General features: G+C 37.4%; 1 protein-coding gene across 1 annotated transcript; it reads right to left on the bottom strand.

Moving 5' to 3' along the window:
- Window positions 1-10,379: 10,379 nt before the first annotated feature.
- On the bottom strand, window positions 10,380-16,959 carry LOC147501579 (uncharacterized). The gene is given in 4 exon segments (XM_086606624.1): window positions 10,380-10,833; window positions 12,570-13,042; window positions 13,045-16,300; window positions 16,712-16,959. Coding segments are annotated over 2 exon segments (3,639 nt in total). The 5' UTR covers window positions 16,247-16,300; window positions 16,712-16,959; the 3' UTR covers window positions 10,380-10,833; window positions 12,570-12,605.
- Window positions 16,960-19,087: the final 2,128 nt, after the last annotated feature.

The raw sequence follows: 19,087 nt of genomic DNA, 5'->3' as shown, positions 1-19,087 counted from the left end.
GGTATGCAATAAATACATCAAACTAACCTCAGATAATAATTAATGGGAAACCAAAAACTGGATGCAAATGCATTGAACTAAACTCAAAAAATAATTAAAAGAAAATAAAAAACCGAATGCAACTGCATTAAACTAACCTTATAGAATAATTGGTGAGAAATCGGAAACTAAATGCAAATGCATTGAAATAATCTCAAAGAATAATTAATGGAAAATCAGAAACCGGATATAATTGCATCGAACTAACCTCAAAACATAAATAATGAAAAACTAGATACATATGTATTGAACTAACCTTAAAGAGTTATTCACGGAAAATCGGAAACTGGATCCAAATGCAATGAACTAATCTCAAAGACTAATTAACGAAACATTAAAAAATAGATGAAACTGCATTGAACTAACCTAAATGAATAATTAACGGGAAATTATAAATTTGATGTAACTGTATTGAACTAACCTAAAAAAATAATTAATAGGAAATCGAAAACTTGATGCAAATGTATTGAACTAACCTCAAAGAACAATTAACATAAAATCAGAAATTAGATGCAACTACATTGAACTAACCTCAAAGAATAATTAACGAAAAACAAAAAACTGGATGCAACTGCATTAAACTAAAATCAGAGATTAACTAACGGAAATCATAAATTGGATGCAAATGTATTGAAATAACCTCAAAAATAGTTAACTGGAAATTGGAAGTCGGATATAACTGCATCAAGACCGATCTCAAAGCATAAATGTCCGCTTTTTTTAGCCTTCTCACATGAGTATTTACGAGTAATTAGGAACCTAAAAGCGAAAATGAGTTTATAAAAGCAGACTCTTACATGTATGCAAACCAGATAGAAATTGTAAACTATCGAACTAACCTAGAAAAACAATTAACGGGAAATTAGAAATTGGATGCAGATGTATTGAACTAACCTCAAAGAGTAATTAACGGGAGATTGGAACCTGGATATAAATACAATGAACTAATCTCAAATACTAATTAACGAAACATTGAAAATTGGTGGGATGCAAGTTGTCTTGAATTAACCTTAATGAATAACTAACGGGAAATCAGAAAGTAGATGCAATTGCACTGAACTAACCTCAAATAATAATTAATAGAAAATCGAAAACTTGATGCAACTGCATTGAATTAACCTCAAAGAATAATTAATGAGAAATTGGAAACTGGATGTAACATACTATATTAAACTAACCTCAAAAAATAATTAAGGGAAAATCAGAAACTTGATGTAAATGCATTGAACTAATAACCCTAAAATATATTTGTATTATATGTAGAGGGAATAAATGTCTCGACAAATATAGTTTTGTATTTTAAGTAGTGTTAGTCATAATTCATTTATTGTGATTGGGAATGTCTTGCTATTCAAGTAGCTTTAATATTATATTAAGCCACATTGGGCATTCTCATAAAACTTCAATCAAACTTTTATTGTTAAGCCTAACAATAAAAGAAATCGATGAGTTTTATCAAGGTTTGATGCTTCCTTTTATAGAGAGTGGTGCAAGAAATTTAAATTAGTAATTAATATAATTTTCATATCTCATAGCTATGCATAGTTACTTAATATTTTTAGAATAATTTAATATAACGACACCCGTTAAGTAGGACACGTTCATGTGATAAATATTTTCAAGTGGGAGTAGTGTATTCTTTGAGGATATGGAAACAATCAATCTATTTTAGTGATTTGTACACATTAGTACGTAAACGAGCGGTGATGATTTTGCTAAATTACCATAAATCTAATAAAACTATTAAACAAACTAGATCGAGTTTAAGATAATTCCATTTGAAAATTACAGGATTAATATCCTAAACCACAAAGTGAAGAAGCTATCTCAATTTGACCCTTAGTTTTCAAGTACTTATACATCATAATCATTTGCTCATTAACGTTATTTTGGTTTATTTTCAATAAAAATATATTCGATTCGAAAATTTGCCAAGAAATCACCATAAATATAAGAAAACTATTATATAAAGCTAGATCGAGTTTAAGATAATTCTATTTGAAAATTACAGATTAATATCCTAAACCACAAAGTGAATAGACTATCTCAATTTGATTCCTTAGTTTCCAAGTACTTATGCACCATAATTGCTACTCATTAACGTATTTGATTTATTTTCAATAAAAATATATTCGATTTGAAAATTTGCAGCTAAATCACTATAAATCTAAGAAAACTATTATACAAGCTAGATCGAGTTTAAGATAATTCTATTTGAAAATTATAGATTAATATCCTAAACCACAAAGTGAAGAGGCTATATAAAGTTGATCCCTTAGTTTCCAAGTACTTTTTGCACTATAATCATTTGCTTTCATTAACGTATTTGGTTTATTTTCAATAAAAATATATATTACTGTTTGAAAATTTGTGTGAGACATTTTGTAAAGCCTTTTCAGCACACAAAATATTTAATAGATCCCGGGCGTATGACCGGGTTCAAAATCTAGTATACACTGAAACTATAACACAACCACTACACCACTCATTCGTTCGTGTTATATATTGCTAAAATTATATTTATCCCAAGATATATAAAATGGTGCATAAAACATTTTTCTACTTATGCAATTTCTATAGGCCCCCACGTAAGAGCTCGTCTGGGGATTCCACAATCTCAGAGCCAATCCGGTGACCCATACACTGTTATAACATTTTAACGTCAGCACCATTGGAACACACTTTCTAATGATATATGGGTCTTTTAAAATTTATTATTATTCACATAAAATTTGCATATCATTTTTTGTTTTACAAAATCCTCATCAAAGAGCTTGCCTAGGGCCCCCACAATCTCAGAGCCGGCCCTGATTGCATCTCCTTCAATTCTTTGATAGTCACCAACTCTGCTGCCAATAACTCTATTTCCCCATGAGAATCTTCCACTTCTGTTTTAGTCCATCCACGTAGATCAATTCCATATGCATCTCTACCAACCTCAGCAACAGCACCTAATCTGTCATTCCTATAGAAAGTTGCATCAAAGTTTACTTTAATCCACCCAGGTGCTATGGTGGTAGCAGCAACCATTCTCCATGCACCCAGGATCATCTGGCACTATATTTACCATTCTAATATGATTTGATTGAAAAGTTTGTTAGAAAAGCATGTTTAGAAAGCAAATGACTGGGATGTAAATGGTTTTTTTTTTCTCCTACAAGTATTTCTTCTTTTTTCTGGATTTTTCATACAAGTCTTGGTATTTTAATTCAAAGATGGACCACATAATGTATTTTGAAACATATCTCTGCTACTTCTTTTGCTATATCGATCTATAATCTATCCTATAAAAAGAGTACGAAAGTTAATTTCACACTTTTCCTTCTTATTATTCTTCAACAACGTTCCCTAATATGCTATAGCCTATAGCTAGAAACAGAAAAAGTGCCAGTGACCAGATTTGATTCTACCACTTCTTAGGGTCTGATTGATTTTGTCAAACTTCACATCAGCTATTAAGTTCGACAGCAAAAGCACCTTATGAACGTAACAAGCATGTGAGGCTAGCTATAATGATGAGAAGATCCGATCATATTCCTTGTTAAATCTTACATTTGTTATGGGGTTAGGCAGCAGTCCCAACCAGTATTCACTCACAAGATAAATCTTACAGTTGTTCCTTCTTTTGATCCAATAGACGACCAATATTCAAAGAATGCAGAGACATTCACTTGCCTTTAAGCAACCAGTGAGGCCCTATTACCTCATCTTGATTACAACTAAAAGCGGTTACAGTGTTACACAGCAAAAAAAACTTTAACAAGAAGAGAACTCGATCAATATGAAGACAAGAATGTTAATATGAAATAAAAACCCCTTATATACATGAACTTTTTGTATAATACGCCATAAGACTCTTCCTTCTTAGCAGATCCCTTTTACTGCACAAGGATTACCGAGCTCGAATCTTTTCCTTCTTTCCTAATGTTTAATGACTTGTGTTTGGGTAGAAACTCGCCCAAACACACCAATGGTTTCGTAAGGGAGGTTGTTGCAATGAATTGTTGAGACTGTACCTTCAATGGCTACCTACGTATCCAAATCGTTCTCTAGAATCAAGTCTCTCAAATGAATGTAGTTCTTTGTTTGAAATGATTGTTGGGTATTTATAGGAATCTTATTGCTTAAAATACCCTTTCCTTATTTAATGACATATTTCCCTCTTTGTATGAAATCTTTCCAAAAGCTTCATATGAAAAAAATCCCTTGACATATCTCCAGACCTGCTATATATAACTTTGGTGCCATATTAGTGGGCAGTGCTATTGCTCCAATAGAGAGCATGCCTGAATGCCACACTAGTAGGCAAGCGGGACTGCCACAGTAGCGAGCAAGCAAGCAAGCCTGCCTCACGAGTAGGCAAGCGATGCCACAGTAGCGGACAAGCAAGTATGCCTCACTAGTAGGCAAGCGAGACTGCCATGGTAGTGGGCAAGCAAGCACGCCTCATTAGTGGGCGGCTCTTATAGTAGTACCAAATGATGATCGTTTGTAGGGGTACAAGTACACTGGTACATACACCACCCCCTCTTTGTCGGATGGAATTCGTTCCTTGCGGCGAAGAATAGACATCATATTACTGCAAAAGAATAAAATAGTGTGATTGAAATTTCTGCGATGCCATGTGAATAACTTAGTTAAGGTTAACTTAACTTATAATGCTTTGTATTAAGTGTCGGTGCGTGCACAGTCTCTTTTATAGTGAAGAACACCTAGGTGATAATATAAAATTTGGGAAACAGAAATTCAATATTGTTTATAGACATGATAAACCATTTTGCATTTATATAGTCATTCCAGCTTGATTGCTATGTGATTTGTGATGAGGGGGTAAGGTATTGCAAATACCAACTCCATGACTTTTTGATGCGTGGGGCAAGATATTGCATATGCAAACCCCATGACTTCTTGATGCGTGAAGTAAGGTTTTGCAAACGCAAACTCCACGACTTTGTGATGTGTAGAGTAAGGTTTTGTAAATGCAAACTCCACGACTTTTTGATGCGTGGAGTAAGGTTTTGCAAACCAACCTCCACAACTTTTTGATGCGTGGAGTAAGGTTTTGCAAACGCAACCTCCACGACTTTTTGATGCGTAAGGTTTTGCAAACGCAACCTCCATGACTTTTTGATGCGTGGAGTCAGGTTTTGCAAATGCAAACTCCACAACTTTTTGATGCGCCAATTATGTTTGTGTGAGCCATCCGTGTAAATAATCCATGAATCGGATGAAGGGTCAGTATGGTTTGGCAGGGCTTCCTCGCCCCCAACTATAGCCGTTTCGCTATAGATACCGCTGTCTTGGTTGACTTCGGAGACAAAATCGTCGATAGGGAAATCTGCCATTAGGGATGCAAGTGCATGACCCTTTTCTGAAACGCGAGGTTCAAAATTGATGATATAAGCACTTAAGTAGATGTCCCATTCCGTGAGTCTACTTGATTCCTAGGCACTTCGAAAAATGTTGCGTAGAGGATATTCCGTGTATACTTTGATCAGTCTTCCTTGGAAATACAGCTTGAGGCGTCTAGCAATATGAACCAACGCTAGAGCAATTTTTTCAATTCTCAAATATTTGCTTTTCGCCCCCGTTATTGTTTTACTAATGAAGAAGATCAGACGACCGTCTTCTCCATCGATGAATATATAGGACTGCACTTACTGTAGTATCTGTAGCGGCCAAGTAAGTTCCAATAGGTTGCTCTATAGCTAGGCTGGCCAAGATTGGTGGCGAGACCAAGTAGTTCTTAATTGATTGAAAGGCATTTTCACAATCATCATTCCACCTTGCTGAGTCTTTTAACATCTGAAAGAAAGGATGACACCGGTCCGAGTATTTAGAGATGAAACGATTTAGTACTGCTAAGCACCCTGTGAGCTGTTGAATCTCCTTTTTTGTTTTTGGAGAGGGCATGGCTTGAATGGATCGGATCTGTTCTGGGTTAGCTTTGATGCCTCGATGAGTCATCAAATACCCTAGAAATTTTCCTGATATCAGTCCGAAAGCACATTTCAAAGGATTTAGCCGCATGTTGAATTCGTCAATTCTGTCAAACACTGATTGTAAGTTAGAGATGTGATCGCCACTGTGCTTGGATTTTACAACCATGTCATCAATGTAAGCCTCCATTGTCTTGCCCAACATATATCTTCGAATATGGTGTTGATCATCCTCTGGTACGTAGTCCCTACGTTTTTTAAACCGAAAGGCATAACTTGGTTACAAAAAATCTCTTAGTCAGTGATGAATGCAGTTGCTTCTTGGTATTTAACAGCTAGTGGGATCTGGTGGTATCCTGAATATGCATCTGTAAATGATAAGTGTGGGTAGCCAGACGTGGCATCAACCAATTCTGATATTCGTGGAAGAGGGTAGGGATGAATCGGGCAAGCTTTGTTAAGGTTCGTGAAATTAATGCACACTCTCATTTTACCATCTTTCTTGGGCATTGCAACCATGTTAGACAACCCCTGCGGATATGAACTTGGCCGTATGAACTGAGTTGAGAGTAACCGATCAATTTCCTCTCTGACTTTGAGTTTTCTATCCGGGGCCATGCACCTAGGCTTCTGCCGAACTGGCTTGATGGTAGGATCCATGTCTAGTGTGTGGCATGCAACTTCTGGGCTGATTCCTGGCATCTGCTCGACTAACCAAGCAAAGATCTTTTTGTTCTTTCTTAGGAGTGCTACCATTTCTTTTTGTTCATTTTCTGTCAGTTCTGCCGATATGAAAGTTGTTTCTTCGCCTAAATTCCCAATTTGAACTTCTAAGAGGTGGTCGATAGTCGGTGGTCCTTCATTTTGTGAACTAGCAGTATAATTATTGTGCATGATTGATTCTAATTTAGACACTGCTTGCGAATTACTGAGAATTGTATTTCCCCGCATATCCGACTGACGATATTCCTCCAAGACTTTTTCGTGACAGCTGTGGGAAGCCATCTGGTCGCCACGTATCTTACAAATTTTGTCAAGAGATGGGAATTTTACTGCCTGATGAAAGGTAGAGACTACTGCGCCCATGCTGTAGAGCCAGTCTCTTCCTAGGATTGCATTATAAGGGGACTTGCAATTCATCAGGAGGAATTCAATGTCGATGGACTTGTCCATGAGCGTGACTGGTAGAGAGACTCTTCCTACTTGGGTTGTTGTGGTTCCGTCAAACCCAATGATTGGAGTACTTTCTGCAATAATTAAATTTTCTGACAGCTGCATGTTCTTGTAGCAACCTGCAAAAATGATGCTGATAGAACTTCCAGTATCTATCATGATGCGCTGAACTCGTCATAATCCAATGAAAGTTGAGATGACGACAGCATCATAATAAGGATGATGTACACCAATTAGATCTCTATCACTAAAACATAGGGGACCAGGCTCTGTGGCTTCTGAACGAATTCCTTCAACAAAATCAATGTTATTGACGTGATAAAATTCCCGCAAGAAACCAAACTTGGCTCGTTGTTCACACTTTTGCCTTGTTCGTGAAACATCATTGATTTTGGCATGACCAGCTAGTATGATATTGTGGCTAGTCATTGCTACATTTTGCTTCACAGTTTTTGAAAGCACAAACTCGTCTAATTGTCCCTTGTTGACTAGCCTCTGTATTTTTCCTTTGAGGGATCTGCACTCTCCTATTTCATGGCCGAAATCATTGTGGAAGTGACACCAAAGATTTTTGTCACATGTAGACTTAGTGTTTTCAAGCAAGGGTAGCGGAGGAAAAAGTAAGTTGCGTCCCTTGATCTTTTCATATATCGCATCGTACTTGACATTTAATGGAGTGAGCTGTATTTCCTCACGAATTGTGTTAACCTTGTTGTATTCTGACTTCTGTTGTGGCCCTTTCGATATGTTTTGCTTCTATTTGCCTTTACCTTCGTTTGAGTCTTTACTCCGAAAGTCTTTGTCTCTTAAGACTTTTGATCTAATATCTTCCTCCACGTTAATGAACTGCTGCGTTCATGCAAACAAATCGGATTTTGATTGTGGGTGGTCCCGTACAAGGGAGTTGTAAATTCCGTTTTTATCAAAATGGACTCCTTCCTTGAATGCATGAATGATCATTACGTTAGGGACATCGGTGACCTCTGCTTGCACTTGGCGAAAACGAATTACGAACTTTGCCAATGTTTCATCCTTTTGATGTTGGTGTTGAGCAAGATGTTGACATTCTTAGGGCATGTCCAATTATGCTTAAACCAATCTGTGAACTGGTTTGCTAATTCCTGAAATGACTCGATAGATTGAGCTAGCAAGCTGGAAAGCCAACGTAGAGCTTCTCCTTTTAACGTAGACGGAAAAAGTTTGCACAGGAGGGGGTCATCTTTGCACCATAGAATTAACCTGCTTTTAAACTCCATAATATAATCGTTCGGGTCTCCTCCTGCTTCGTTGAACATAGGAAGGTCGGGTTGTTTGAATCCTTTCTGATGCTTTGCATTTTGTATCTTCAGGGAAAATCTTCCGACAACATCTTCATTCACTGCAATGTCTTTCCATCGTGCTTCAGTGACACCCACATTGGTCATTGTTTTCTTGATGATGTCTTTGATTTGTTGTTCCGTGAATGGTGCACATATGGCTTCTAGATTTACGACTTGAGGAGTAACTTCACTACGTTGCATCTCATGGTGTTGTCGCCCCCAGTTGTTGCTTGCTTCTAAATTTGGCTGGTTCCTTGGGCTGCGAGACCTATGCCGATAAAACGGGCTAGGTTGTCGAACTGGGGAGCCATTTCTTTGGTGTCGCCATATTCTGGGCTGACCGTCGTTAACATGTCTGTATCGGTTTGCTGCATTCAAGCCATGTCTAAGGTCATGTTGCAATTCATCTCTGAGGTCCTGATCTTGGCGTCCAACATTGCGTCTTATGGTGGATGTTGTCCACCTTTCTAATGCGCTATGATCAACATTCAATGATCTTGTCATGTTACGACCACTTCTACGCCTAGTGTTGTTGGTATTTCAAGATTTGGATCATCTTTTTGAATGGGATGAATGTCTTCTTGACCTTGAGTGATGATGCTCAGGGACAGGCTTCAATGGACGGGATGTACCATAATTAAATTGTAGTCGGTTGGATACACTCAGATTTTCACCGGATTTGGGAACTCTTGCTAGTGTGGAAGATGCAACATCGGCGTAATCCCTTTGTACTTGCTTTCTTTTGTCCAGTTGCTTCTGCAAGTAGTTGTTATGCTCATTCTCTCTTTTGAACCTCTGACGCAGTACTTCTAACGGCACGTCTTCATCTCCTATCTCCATATTTTTCGGATCTACTTCGTTTGTATTTGTAACATCTAGATCTTGAAGGTGAGTTATTTGAGCCTGAGATGGCGGCGTCTAGATCTAGGTTGTCGTGGCACTTGGAGTTGAAAAGGCTGATCTTGCAGATCTGTTGCAGCAGGTTGTTCTATCACCTCTTGATTGATTAGTACTTCCTGAATTTTCGTCTTGTTGTTGTTGTTGCTATGTTCTTGCATTCTTGTTCACCTGAGACCTTGTAGTTTTTGCCATTAATGGTGCTTGGAAGAAGGAACGTGGAAGAGGGCCTGTCAATAAGGACCACGGACGGCGCCAATTATGTTTGGGTAGAAACTCGCCCAAACACACCAATAGTTTCGTAAGGGAGGTTGTTGCAATGAATTGTTGAGACTAGCTATACCTTCAATGGCTGCCTACGTATCCAAATCGTTCTCTGGAATCAAGTCTCTCAAATGAACGTAGTTCTTTGTTTGAAATGATTGTTGGGTATTTATAGGAATCTTATTGCTTAAAATACTTTTTCTTATTTGATGACATATTTCCCTCTTTGTATGAAATCTTTCCAAAAGCTTCATATGGAAAAAGTCCCTTGACATATCTCCAGACCTGCTATATATAACTTGGGTGCCATATTAGTGGACAGTGTCATTGCTCCAGTAGAGGGCATGCCCGAATGCCACACTAGTAGGCAAGCGGGACTGCCACAGTAGCGGGCAAGCAAGCCCGCCTCACTAGTAGGCAAGTGATGCCACAGTAGCGGGCAAGCAAGTACGCCTCACTAGTAGGCAAGCGGGACTACCATGGTAGTGGGCAAGCAAGCACGCCTCATTAGTAGGCGGCTCTTATAGTAGTACCCAATAATGATCGTTCGTAGGGGTACAAGTACACTGGTACATACAACTTGAATCAGCAACGCCAAAGCCCAAATGTTCAGCTGGCTTTTTCCTTGTGATGAGATTATCCAGCAGCAGAACCAATTCACACCTTTTTTGGTTTTTGCTGTGAGCACTGTGATTGTATCAAAGGGTATGATAAGAATAATAAGATACAAGACATAAGACCAGAGAAAAGGTGAAAACAATAAAAATTAAAAATTAAAACATAAAACATAAAAGATAAGAAAAAAATAACCTAGAGATGATTCTGCAGTAGCTGGCCTAATTCACCGACACACACAAACTCTTGTTTCCTTAACGGATTCACAGACAACTTGAAAATAAGCTTTTACAAACAGTGAATCAGTCACACAGTATGTATCAAAGGTAAGAATATATCTCAAATACAAGGTTCTCTTCATCTTCAAATTTATGCCTCCCTGCCAAATGCTAATTTATATAGTTTTCAATAAGATTGCAATTCATTTCACTACACACACTTCCTCTCCTCCGTTCTTGAAGGCAAAAAGTAGGATGTGAGAATTGATATCGTAAGACATGTCAAGAACAATACACGGTTCATCTATGGCATAAGCAAATGACATGGATTCATTAGCCTCCCAACAGTAAATCCAGTGACAAGCCTACCTGACAAGTCATCATTAGTATTGACATTTAAATTTATTAAATCATCAAGATGGATGTCAGCATGAACGCAGAAAAAATCATGATAATTTCAGTATCTCATGTAGAGAGGTTTCGTACATGAAGCCATCAAAAGTTGATGTAAGCTACCAGCTGCATGGGTCTATTACTTGCAATGAAACTCATTTTCGAACGTGGAGATGCAGCAGAAGAAATATTATTAAGAAGCTATTTAGAGTCTTTTTAAAAAAAACATCAAAATCTAAGGGATACATACGAGCAAAAGTCATTGGGGAAAACACTTAAAAAGATAAATGCGAACAGGGACACCCACCTTTATAAAGTAATCAAAGAAGATAACATAGAGGGTGGAGGAAGAACCCGCCCTGTTTGAGGATCTACGGAACTATATGTAACCTTCACTGATAAATTAATCAAGAATTACGGCCCGTCACTATGAGGACTTTTTTATTACTAGAATCAATTTATAGAAAGAGATGACATGCAAAAGAAGTTGGGATCCTTTGATGAGGAACAACTTAATTCTCCAACAACATAAACAATTCCCCATCCAGTGTATGAACTAGTTAGATTCCCTAATAAATTAATCCAAGGAGCATCTTAATTCTCCAATAACATACAAGAATTCTTCAGTTTCAAAAACAGTACACACAAATCCAATGACTGAATGGAAATGAGAAAGTGAGTTTGATTAAGATCTTTAATATAGATTGCTACGGCTAGAAAGAACCACAACAGTTTCCGCTATATCCAGTCAGAATGTGGGGCACGGATGACTCAGTTTAAAGGATTACCTTGTAAAACACAGCAACTCAACAATATAATCATATATATGGTAGCAATTTATAATAGAGGATGGTAGTAGGAATGTAGAAAGCTATCTTCCTCGTCTTGGGGGTGGATGCAGCGCAACTACAGGGTCACCATTCAATAACAGTTACTATTGCTGCCACCAAGTGAACCCTCCTAAGCTGCATCCAGTATGTCGTCTACATTCATCCTTTAACAAATTATGCATGACTCACAAATAACAGTGTGACTTGTTTTTCCCTTTGAACCTAGTTCTTGGGATCTCCAGTCTCTAGGTATGGTTACTATCACACGTGTTTTTCAACGGGCGTAAGTCCCATACCTTTGGACTTTGGAAGTATTCCAAACTTTCTCTCTTGCCAAGGCTTTGATCAAAGGATCTGCAAGATTATCACCGGACCTCACAAACTTTCTACATGCTCTTTTCAGGAATAATATAATTGTTGGATGTGTTACTGATTAAAATCAGATGTAGGCCGGGTATGGTGTACTAGAGGATCCTTTGGGGCGGGGGACGGGAAAAAAGAAGAAGAGAATCCATGTTATATATAGCAACATCAGCATGAGAGAGAGTTATTAGCTAAGCAATGCACGCATAAAAGTAGGCAAACTTGTGGAAAATTACATCATGTTCTGGCAATTCAGAATAAGGGATATTATTAAGAACATTCGAGACATTTGTGTTTCGAAGATTGGGAAGTACGTTCCAGTCTATTAGAAAAAGAAAAGCTAAGCCTTAAACTACAAAAGCAGACCGCAATAATTTAGCAATGGGACAATTATTTTCACAATTGCAAGTAGAATGGCAATCTGTGGGTAAATAGGCAGCAGAACTTAAGATGCAAAGGTTTCCACTTATAAAAACATTCAGCAACTTTGAGGGAGATGAACAGAAAATTTCCATGTACCTGGTAAATCATCATGCTTCTTCAACTACCATCTTCCTAATAAATCCTGCCCCTGCAGCCCAAAGATCCACAGTAGCAATTCTTTTTCTTGATATTTCCATTGGAGTCATAAACTTGATCCAACTGTATTTTGTAATGGTATGTCAGCTCCTGCAAAGGAGGAATATTCTCAGCAGCAAACAACATTATGTGCGGCATTCTCTTGTCATCATTATCGTAAAGGACATTTTGTGCATATAGGTTAGGTGAACAACTGTGGTTTATGAATCTCCCCACGTTCCCATATTGTGCTGCATCAATTGTGAAGCCAGAAACATCCTCCTCATCTTCGCATGAAGAGTTGGAATTTAAATCAGAGGGCATTAGCTTTGAGAGTTCAGTGGAAACGGCATGGTCACTGTAGTTAATTCCAATATCAAACAAATACTCATCGCGGCCAATTCTCTGTTCAGCTTCACTATCTTGGAGCAACTCCCTGTATACTCGCAAATGAAGCTTCCTGAAGAGATGGAAATTAAGGATCTGACACCCCATCCCCTAGACTCAGTCTTGAAAAGCTCTAGCTGAAACTTGATACCATGTTGGCTGACTCTATTATAGCATGATGGAGGGCACTTGCATCTAGGACCACACTCATAAACAAGGGGCTTTGTTTCCACGAGCGCCCCATTATAATTGAATGGAATTTGCCCTCCATTTCTAATGGTACACAAGCATTTCGTTGAACTTAAGCATCCATCAATACAATCACATCCCCGAGGCGGAATAGGGTCATAATGCAGAGGATGTATCACGTGTCTTATGTATTTAAATTTAGGGGGCTTCTCAGCATCTATTCTGTTGACAGCACCAATGGGCATCTTCTCCTTCCCTTGAGAGATATCTTTTGCACAACCCTCACGTTCTCTTGTTCTTTTTGATTTTTTCAATTCTTTTATAGCAAGCTCGGGCTGCCCCACTATTCTTCTCAGACGAAACATAAAGACCTGGTTACCGTAACACCCTTGTCGTTTCCAGTAAGACTTCACCAAATACAGTCCATCATAGACTAAAGTTCCAGCCTTATTCATCCTTGCATCCAATGAATCATTGCCCTTAAATCCACGGATAACTCTGACAGGTGTTCCTTCGACCATACTGTTTGTTAATGCAAGATTTCCTCTAATGAGCATTTGATCAGCAGGCATCTTATCTCCAAATTCTGGAGTTCCTCCTTGACCAGAATATACCAAGACATCAGAACTGTCCATGTAATCATCATAACCTCCAGAGGACACGATACTTGTAGCCACTATCTTACCATCTCTTTGCATATATTCTATACCATTCTGATAGTGGTGATGTAGCCCAATTATAGCGAGCTCCACTCTGTAATGGAACTCATCACCAACCTCCACCCCGGGGACTCTCCCTAAGATCTTGCCTGTGTTGACACATTTGTTCTTCTCTCTTAGTAATGTTGCAGAAACAAGATCAATCCGCTGCCTTGGGCCATTTTTCACTTTGGGCTTTGCTTCGACACCATGCATGAGCTTCCTGAATACCATTTGGAACAGACGAAGAGTTTCCCCAACCTTGATACGGGCAAGATCAGCCTGGTTGCTCTTATCAGTAACACCCCAATTGAATGCGGTCGAGCTTGAAGCCATGTTTCTTGATCTTTGAATGAGAGCACTATCATCATGTTCAGAAAGATAATCAATGACCTCATTATTCCGCTTTCTAATAATAACTTTGGACGTTTTCTGAGCCTCAAATTCACACTTCTCAGCTATGCTTTTCATTGTTTCATGGGTACGAAAAATAGGAGTTTTAACGATCTCTTTTCCCTTTGGTTTATTCACAGCACACCTTTCACATACTGACTTCCCAAACACATTTCTCCTGATACTGTTCATATTGCTGAGATTTGCAGGCTTCATTCTCATTTTCTCATCATTGTTGCTGAAGTAAGAGGACTTGGCATACGACGGAGACAGTGTGTTTTCATGCAACCGCTTGAAACTGATTTTCGCAAAATCCTTTTGCTTTGGCTGACTATCAAACTGGTCTAACCTGCTTTTTCCACTAGATTTTTCACCAACACTCCTATCTTGGTAACACTCAACTAGTTCTTGATATTCATCCACGGGGTTAAGCAGAGCTCTCCTCCCACAACCTGCTGGGAAATCTCGACGCGCCGATCTGCTTTGTCGAGGATATTCTCTATGCAGGCTCTGTTCTACATTTTCAGGAGGAAATGATGCTTGAGGTCGATCTGAATCGTCAATCTGTACAAATGCGTCTGGTAAAACAGAATCCACTGGCAACTGCAACCCGAAACAGCTAGGCAGCCCTTTTCCTTCAGGATGGTCAATGTTATTGAGATAACCTTTGGACGCGTACACAGTAGAATCCCTCTTCGAACCAGGAAAATAGGTATCATTCAAGTTGTTGGACAATCCTAAATATTTAGGCTCATAGTTTCCTGAATGATTTACCATAAGTTCCACAGCTTTCTTCAACTCGGATGCTTCACGTTCTCCCATCTGATCTAAAAACTTCAGTGACATCACAGTTTCAGATGTTGAAGTGTTTGGCGATTGGAGTGACTCATCTGAAACTAGACTTCTAGCTACTTCAAGAACTTCAGACCGTATTAACCTTCCTGACTGCTGTGCAGAGTCGGGTTTAAAAACTGAACCAACGGTACCGCCTTCTCTGCTCAGTATTGCATCAACTTGTCGAGCTAACTGTCCGAAGGCTTCTGGAAATTGCTTAGCAGAATCAACTTTTAACAATGCACTATCAATCTTAACCTTCATTTCATAATCTGAGCCACCCGAACAACTTTCTTCGCTCACATTAACCTTGGGGGAATTTTGTCCAAAACCTCCTGTGAACCCATTAGCAGAGTCAACTTCTAGAATTTCACCTTCTTCGATATCAAACTGATCGACTGAACTATCACCAACACCTTTATCGCACAGCTCCGCATTTAGCTGTGGGGAATATTCTTGACCAGCTTCTGGGAATTGCTTAGCACAATCAGATTCTACAAATGCATTTTCAACCTTAACATTCATTTCATAATCTGAACCAACTGTAACGCCTTCTCCACTCAGCTTCGCAACTCGTCCGAAACCTTCTTGGAATTGCATAGCAGAATCAACTTCTACAAGTGCACTCTTTGCCTTAACCTTCATTTCATAATCTAAACGAATAACAACACTTTCTTCGCTGGCATTAACCTTCGGAGAATATTGTCCAGAACATTCGGGGAACCTATTAGCAGAGTCCACTTCCACAATTTCACCCTCTTCAATATCCTGTTTATCATCTAAACCATAGTGAACACCATCTTCCACTTCTACAATCTCACCCTCTTCAACATCCAATCTATCAACTGTACCATTCTCAACACCATCTTCACTCATCTGTGCATTAACTTGTTGACCATATTCTCGATGACCTTCCAAGAACAGATCAGCGGAATCAACTTCTACGATTTCACCTTCTTCAACATCCAACTTATCAACACCACCTTCGTTCACTATTTCATCAACCAGGACATTACGGCGAAAAATTTGTTGTGTAGTATCCCTCCTCTTCTTAAACATCATTAAAGAAACATTATCCCCACTAACATTCTCAAAATGCCGCTTCTTACTAGCCGAATTTCCCCAAAAGCCATCCATATTTTTGTTCTGAAACAGTAGCTTGCTTAATCCTCGGAAGCACAGCTGTAAACACTGCCACCAAAAAGTCAGTCAGGTTTTCCTTTTCTGGCATTTCAATTCACTCGACAAGAGTAACAAATCTATCAAAAAAAAAAGACAGTCCCAACAAACAGTATTCAGACCCAACAATTAAATAAAAGAAAAACAGCAATTAGTCCAAAAAAAACCACACACACACTCACGCGCGCGCGATCAAAATTAATCACTAAATTAAAATCTATGTCAGCAGAACACAAGTAGAAAATAGAAACTGAATGAATACCTCATTATGCCATTATATATATATATATATATAAAAAAAAACACACACACACTCTTCAACACATCAAACAAGCAATGAAATCAAACATAAGGTGAAGCATACAACACAAAATGAAAAAATGAAATAAAAATCTAGTTTTTAAACCCTAACTAAAACCTTACAGCAATGTCAAGAAGCCCACACCTTAAAACCCCAAAGAAACAAACAAAATGTTTATTAACCAACCATAAGTTGAGGAAGTTCTTGAAATGTAATATAAGAAGTTTTTTTTCTTTTCTGTATGAGAGAGAGAGAGATGAATAATGTTGAAAAAAGAGGACAAGGGAAATGAAAGTCGAAGTAGTTGGAAGGGATTAAGGACGTGAGATGCTCTGTTTTTTAGTGAACAGAGTGTAGCATGGAAAGAGAGTGGGAAAATTATTACACAGCACTGGTACTATTCTTGGAATGTAAGTTATATATTTTCGGATACGTACTGCAAAGGCGTTTACGCGCCCTTGTCTTATTACTGTTTTGAGTAAATTTATATTTTCAACCGTTACTTTTCATTTTCTTTCTTTTTCTCAAGTCGTTGACAGCTGAGGGTGCGCTCCACGAAAGAAAGAGTTTATTATGGTGCATACATTTTAAGAAGTTGATGGCTTAAGGGATAAGAAACTCACTAGGAATTTGGTGACTTCTAGGTTTAGAGTCAAATTGCTGATTAGTTACGAAACTCAAAAAAAAAAAAAAGTTTGTTGTGGGGCCTACAAAAAATTGTGATTTAAAAAAATAATAATTTATCTATCCTAACTTTTCACATCTTTATAGGCTCCATGATAAATTTATTAACTTTTATAAACAATAAAGAAATTATTAGAGCCCACACACAAGATATCACCTAAGTTATGACGTAATATGTTTGGAATCAAGTGACATCACCAATAAACCAAATGCATTGATGATGGGCCCCACTAAAAATTTATTAATTTTATGAATAATAAATAAATTATTGTGGAGCCCAACATAAAGGATCACCTAGTTATTATGATGTGAAAGATTAGAAATAAAGTAATATCACAAATAAACCAAGTGCATTTAGTGTGATCAATACTAATACCTAACCATTCACATCATATCATTAATTATAGGCTCCACTATAAATTTATTGACTTTATGAATAATAAATAAATTATTGTGGAGCCCACATAAAAGATCGCCTAATTATTATGATGTGAAAGATTAGGAATCAAGTAACATCACAAATAAACCAAGTGCATTTAGTATGATCAATACTAATACCTAATCATTCACATCATATCATTAATTATAGGCTCCACTAGAAATTTATTAACTTTATGAATAATAGATAAATTATTGTAGAGCCCACATAAAAGATCACCTAATTATTATGATGTGAAAGATTAGGAATTAAGTAACATCACAAATAAACCAAGTGCATTTAGTGTGATCAATACTAATACCTAACCATTCACATCATATCATTAATTATAGGCTCCACTAGAAATTTATTGACTTTATAAACAATAAATAAATTATTGTGGAGCCCACATAAAGAATCACTTAATTATTATGATGTGAAATATTAGGAATCAAATAACATCACAAATAAACCAAGTGCATTTATTGTGATCAATCCAAATTCCTAACCATTCACATCATTATTTGTTGGCTCCACTAGAAATTTATTGTGGAGCCCACACAAAGGACCTCCTAGTTACTATGATGTGAAAGATTAGGAATCAAGTAACATCACGAAGAAACCAAGTGCATTTATTGTGATCAATCCTACTTGTTTCCTAACCATTCACATTATTTATTGTGGACTCTACTAGAAAATTTTGTGACTTTGAGGTTAAGAAATCAATTCCTTGAATCTAGGCCAAGAAACTCACACAAAGAATCACCCCAGCCATTACTAGGTGAAAGGGTAGGATTCCATCAATAATGGCGATCAATTCTAACATTTCACTTCTTTTGGGCTCCAGAAGAAATTGATGACTTCTAAGCAGAGAGATGACCTTACCGTGGAACCAAATTTGTAGGAGATTAAATCTTCCAATCATCTACCATGCTAGTATCATCCAATTTACTGTAATTATGAAAGTTTTATCAGAAAATCACCTTAAAAATGCAAACAAGATATTTTATTGTTTATTCTCATTCCATTCCAATTGAAGAAAAAAATGGGTTAGATGTAAGTCATATATATATATATATATATATATATATATATATATATATATATATATATATTATTTATTTATTTATTTATTTATTTTTTATTTTTATTTTTTTAAATTTATTTTTTATACAAGTCTTTTATTTTATTTTTAGTGAACTTTTCATACAAGTCTTGGTACTTGAATAACAATTTAACACATGGACGACGTATTGTATTTTGGAACATTAACTCAATCAGACATAGAAACAGAAAATGAAGTCAATTTCACAATATCTTATTCTAGCTTCCACTTCTTAGCTTCACAAGAGTAAAAGCAGCTTATGAACGGATTGCAAATGGGTAAAATAAGCAT

This window comes from Coptis chinensis, chromosome 4 (assembly GCF_015680905.1).
Source record: "Coptis chinensis isolate HL-2020 chromosome 4, ASM1568090v1, whole genome shotgun sequence".
In the NCBI taxonomy this organism is placed as follows: domain Eukaryota; kingdom Viridiplantae; phylum Streptophyta; class Magnoliopsida; order Ranunculales; family Ranunculaceae; genus Coptis; species Coptis chinensis.
The sequence above is the reverse complement of the archived record's forward strand: the minus strand, read 5'-3'. Positions and strand labels throughout refer to the sequence as shown.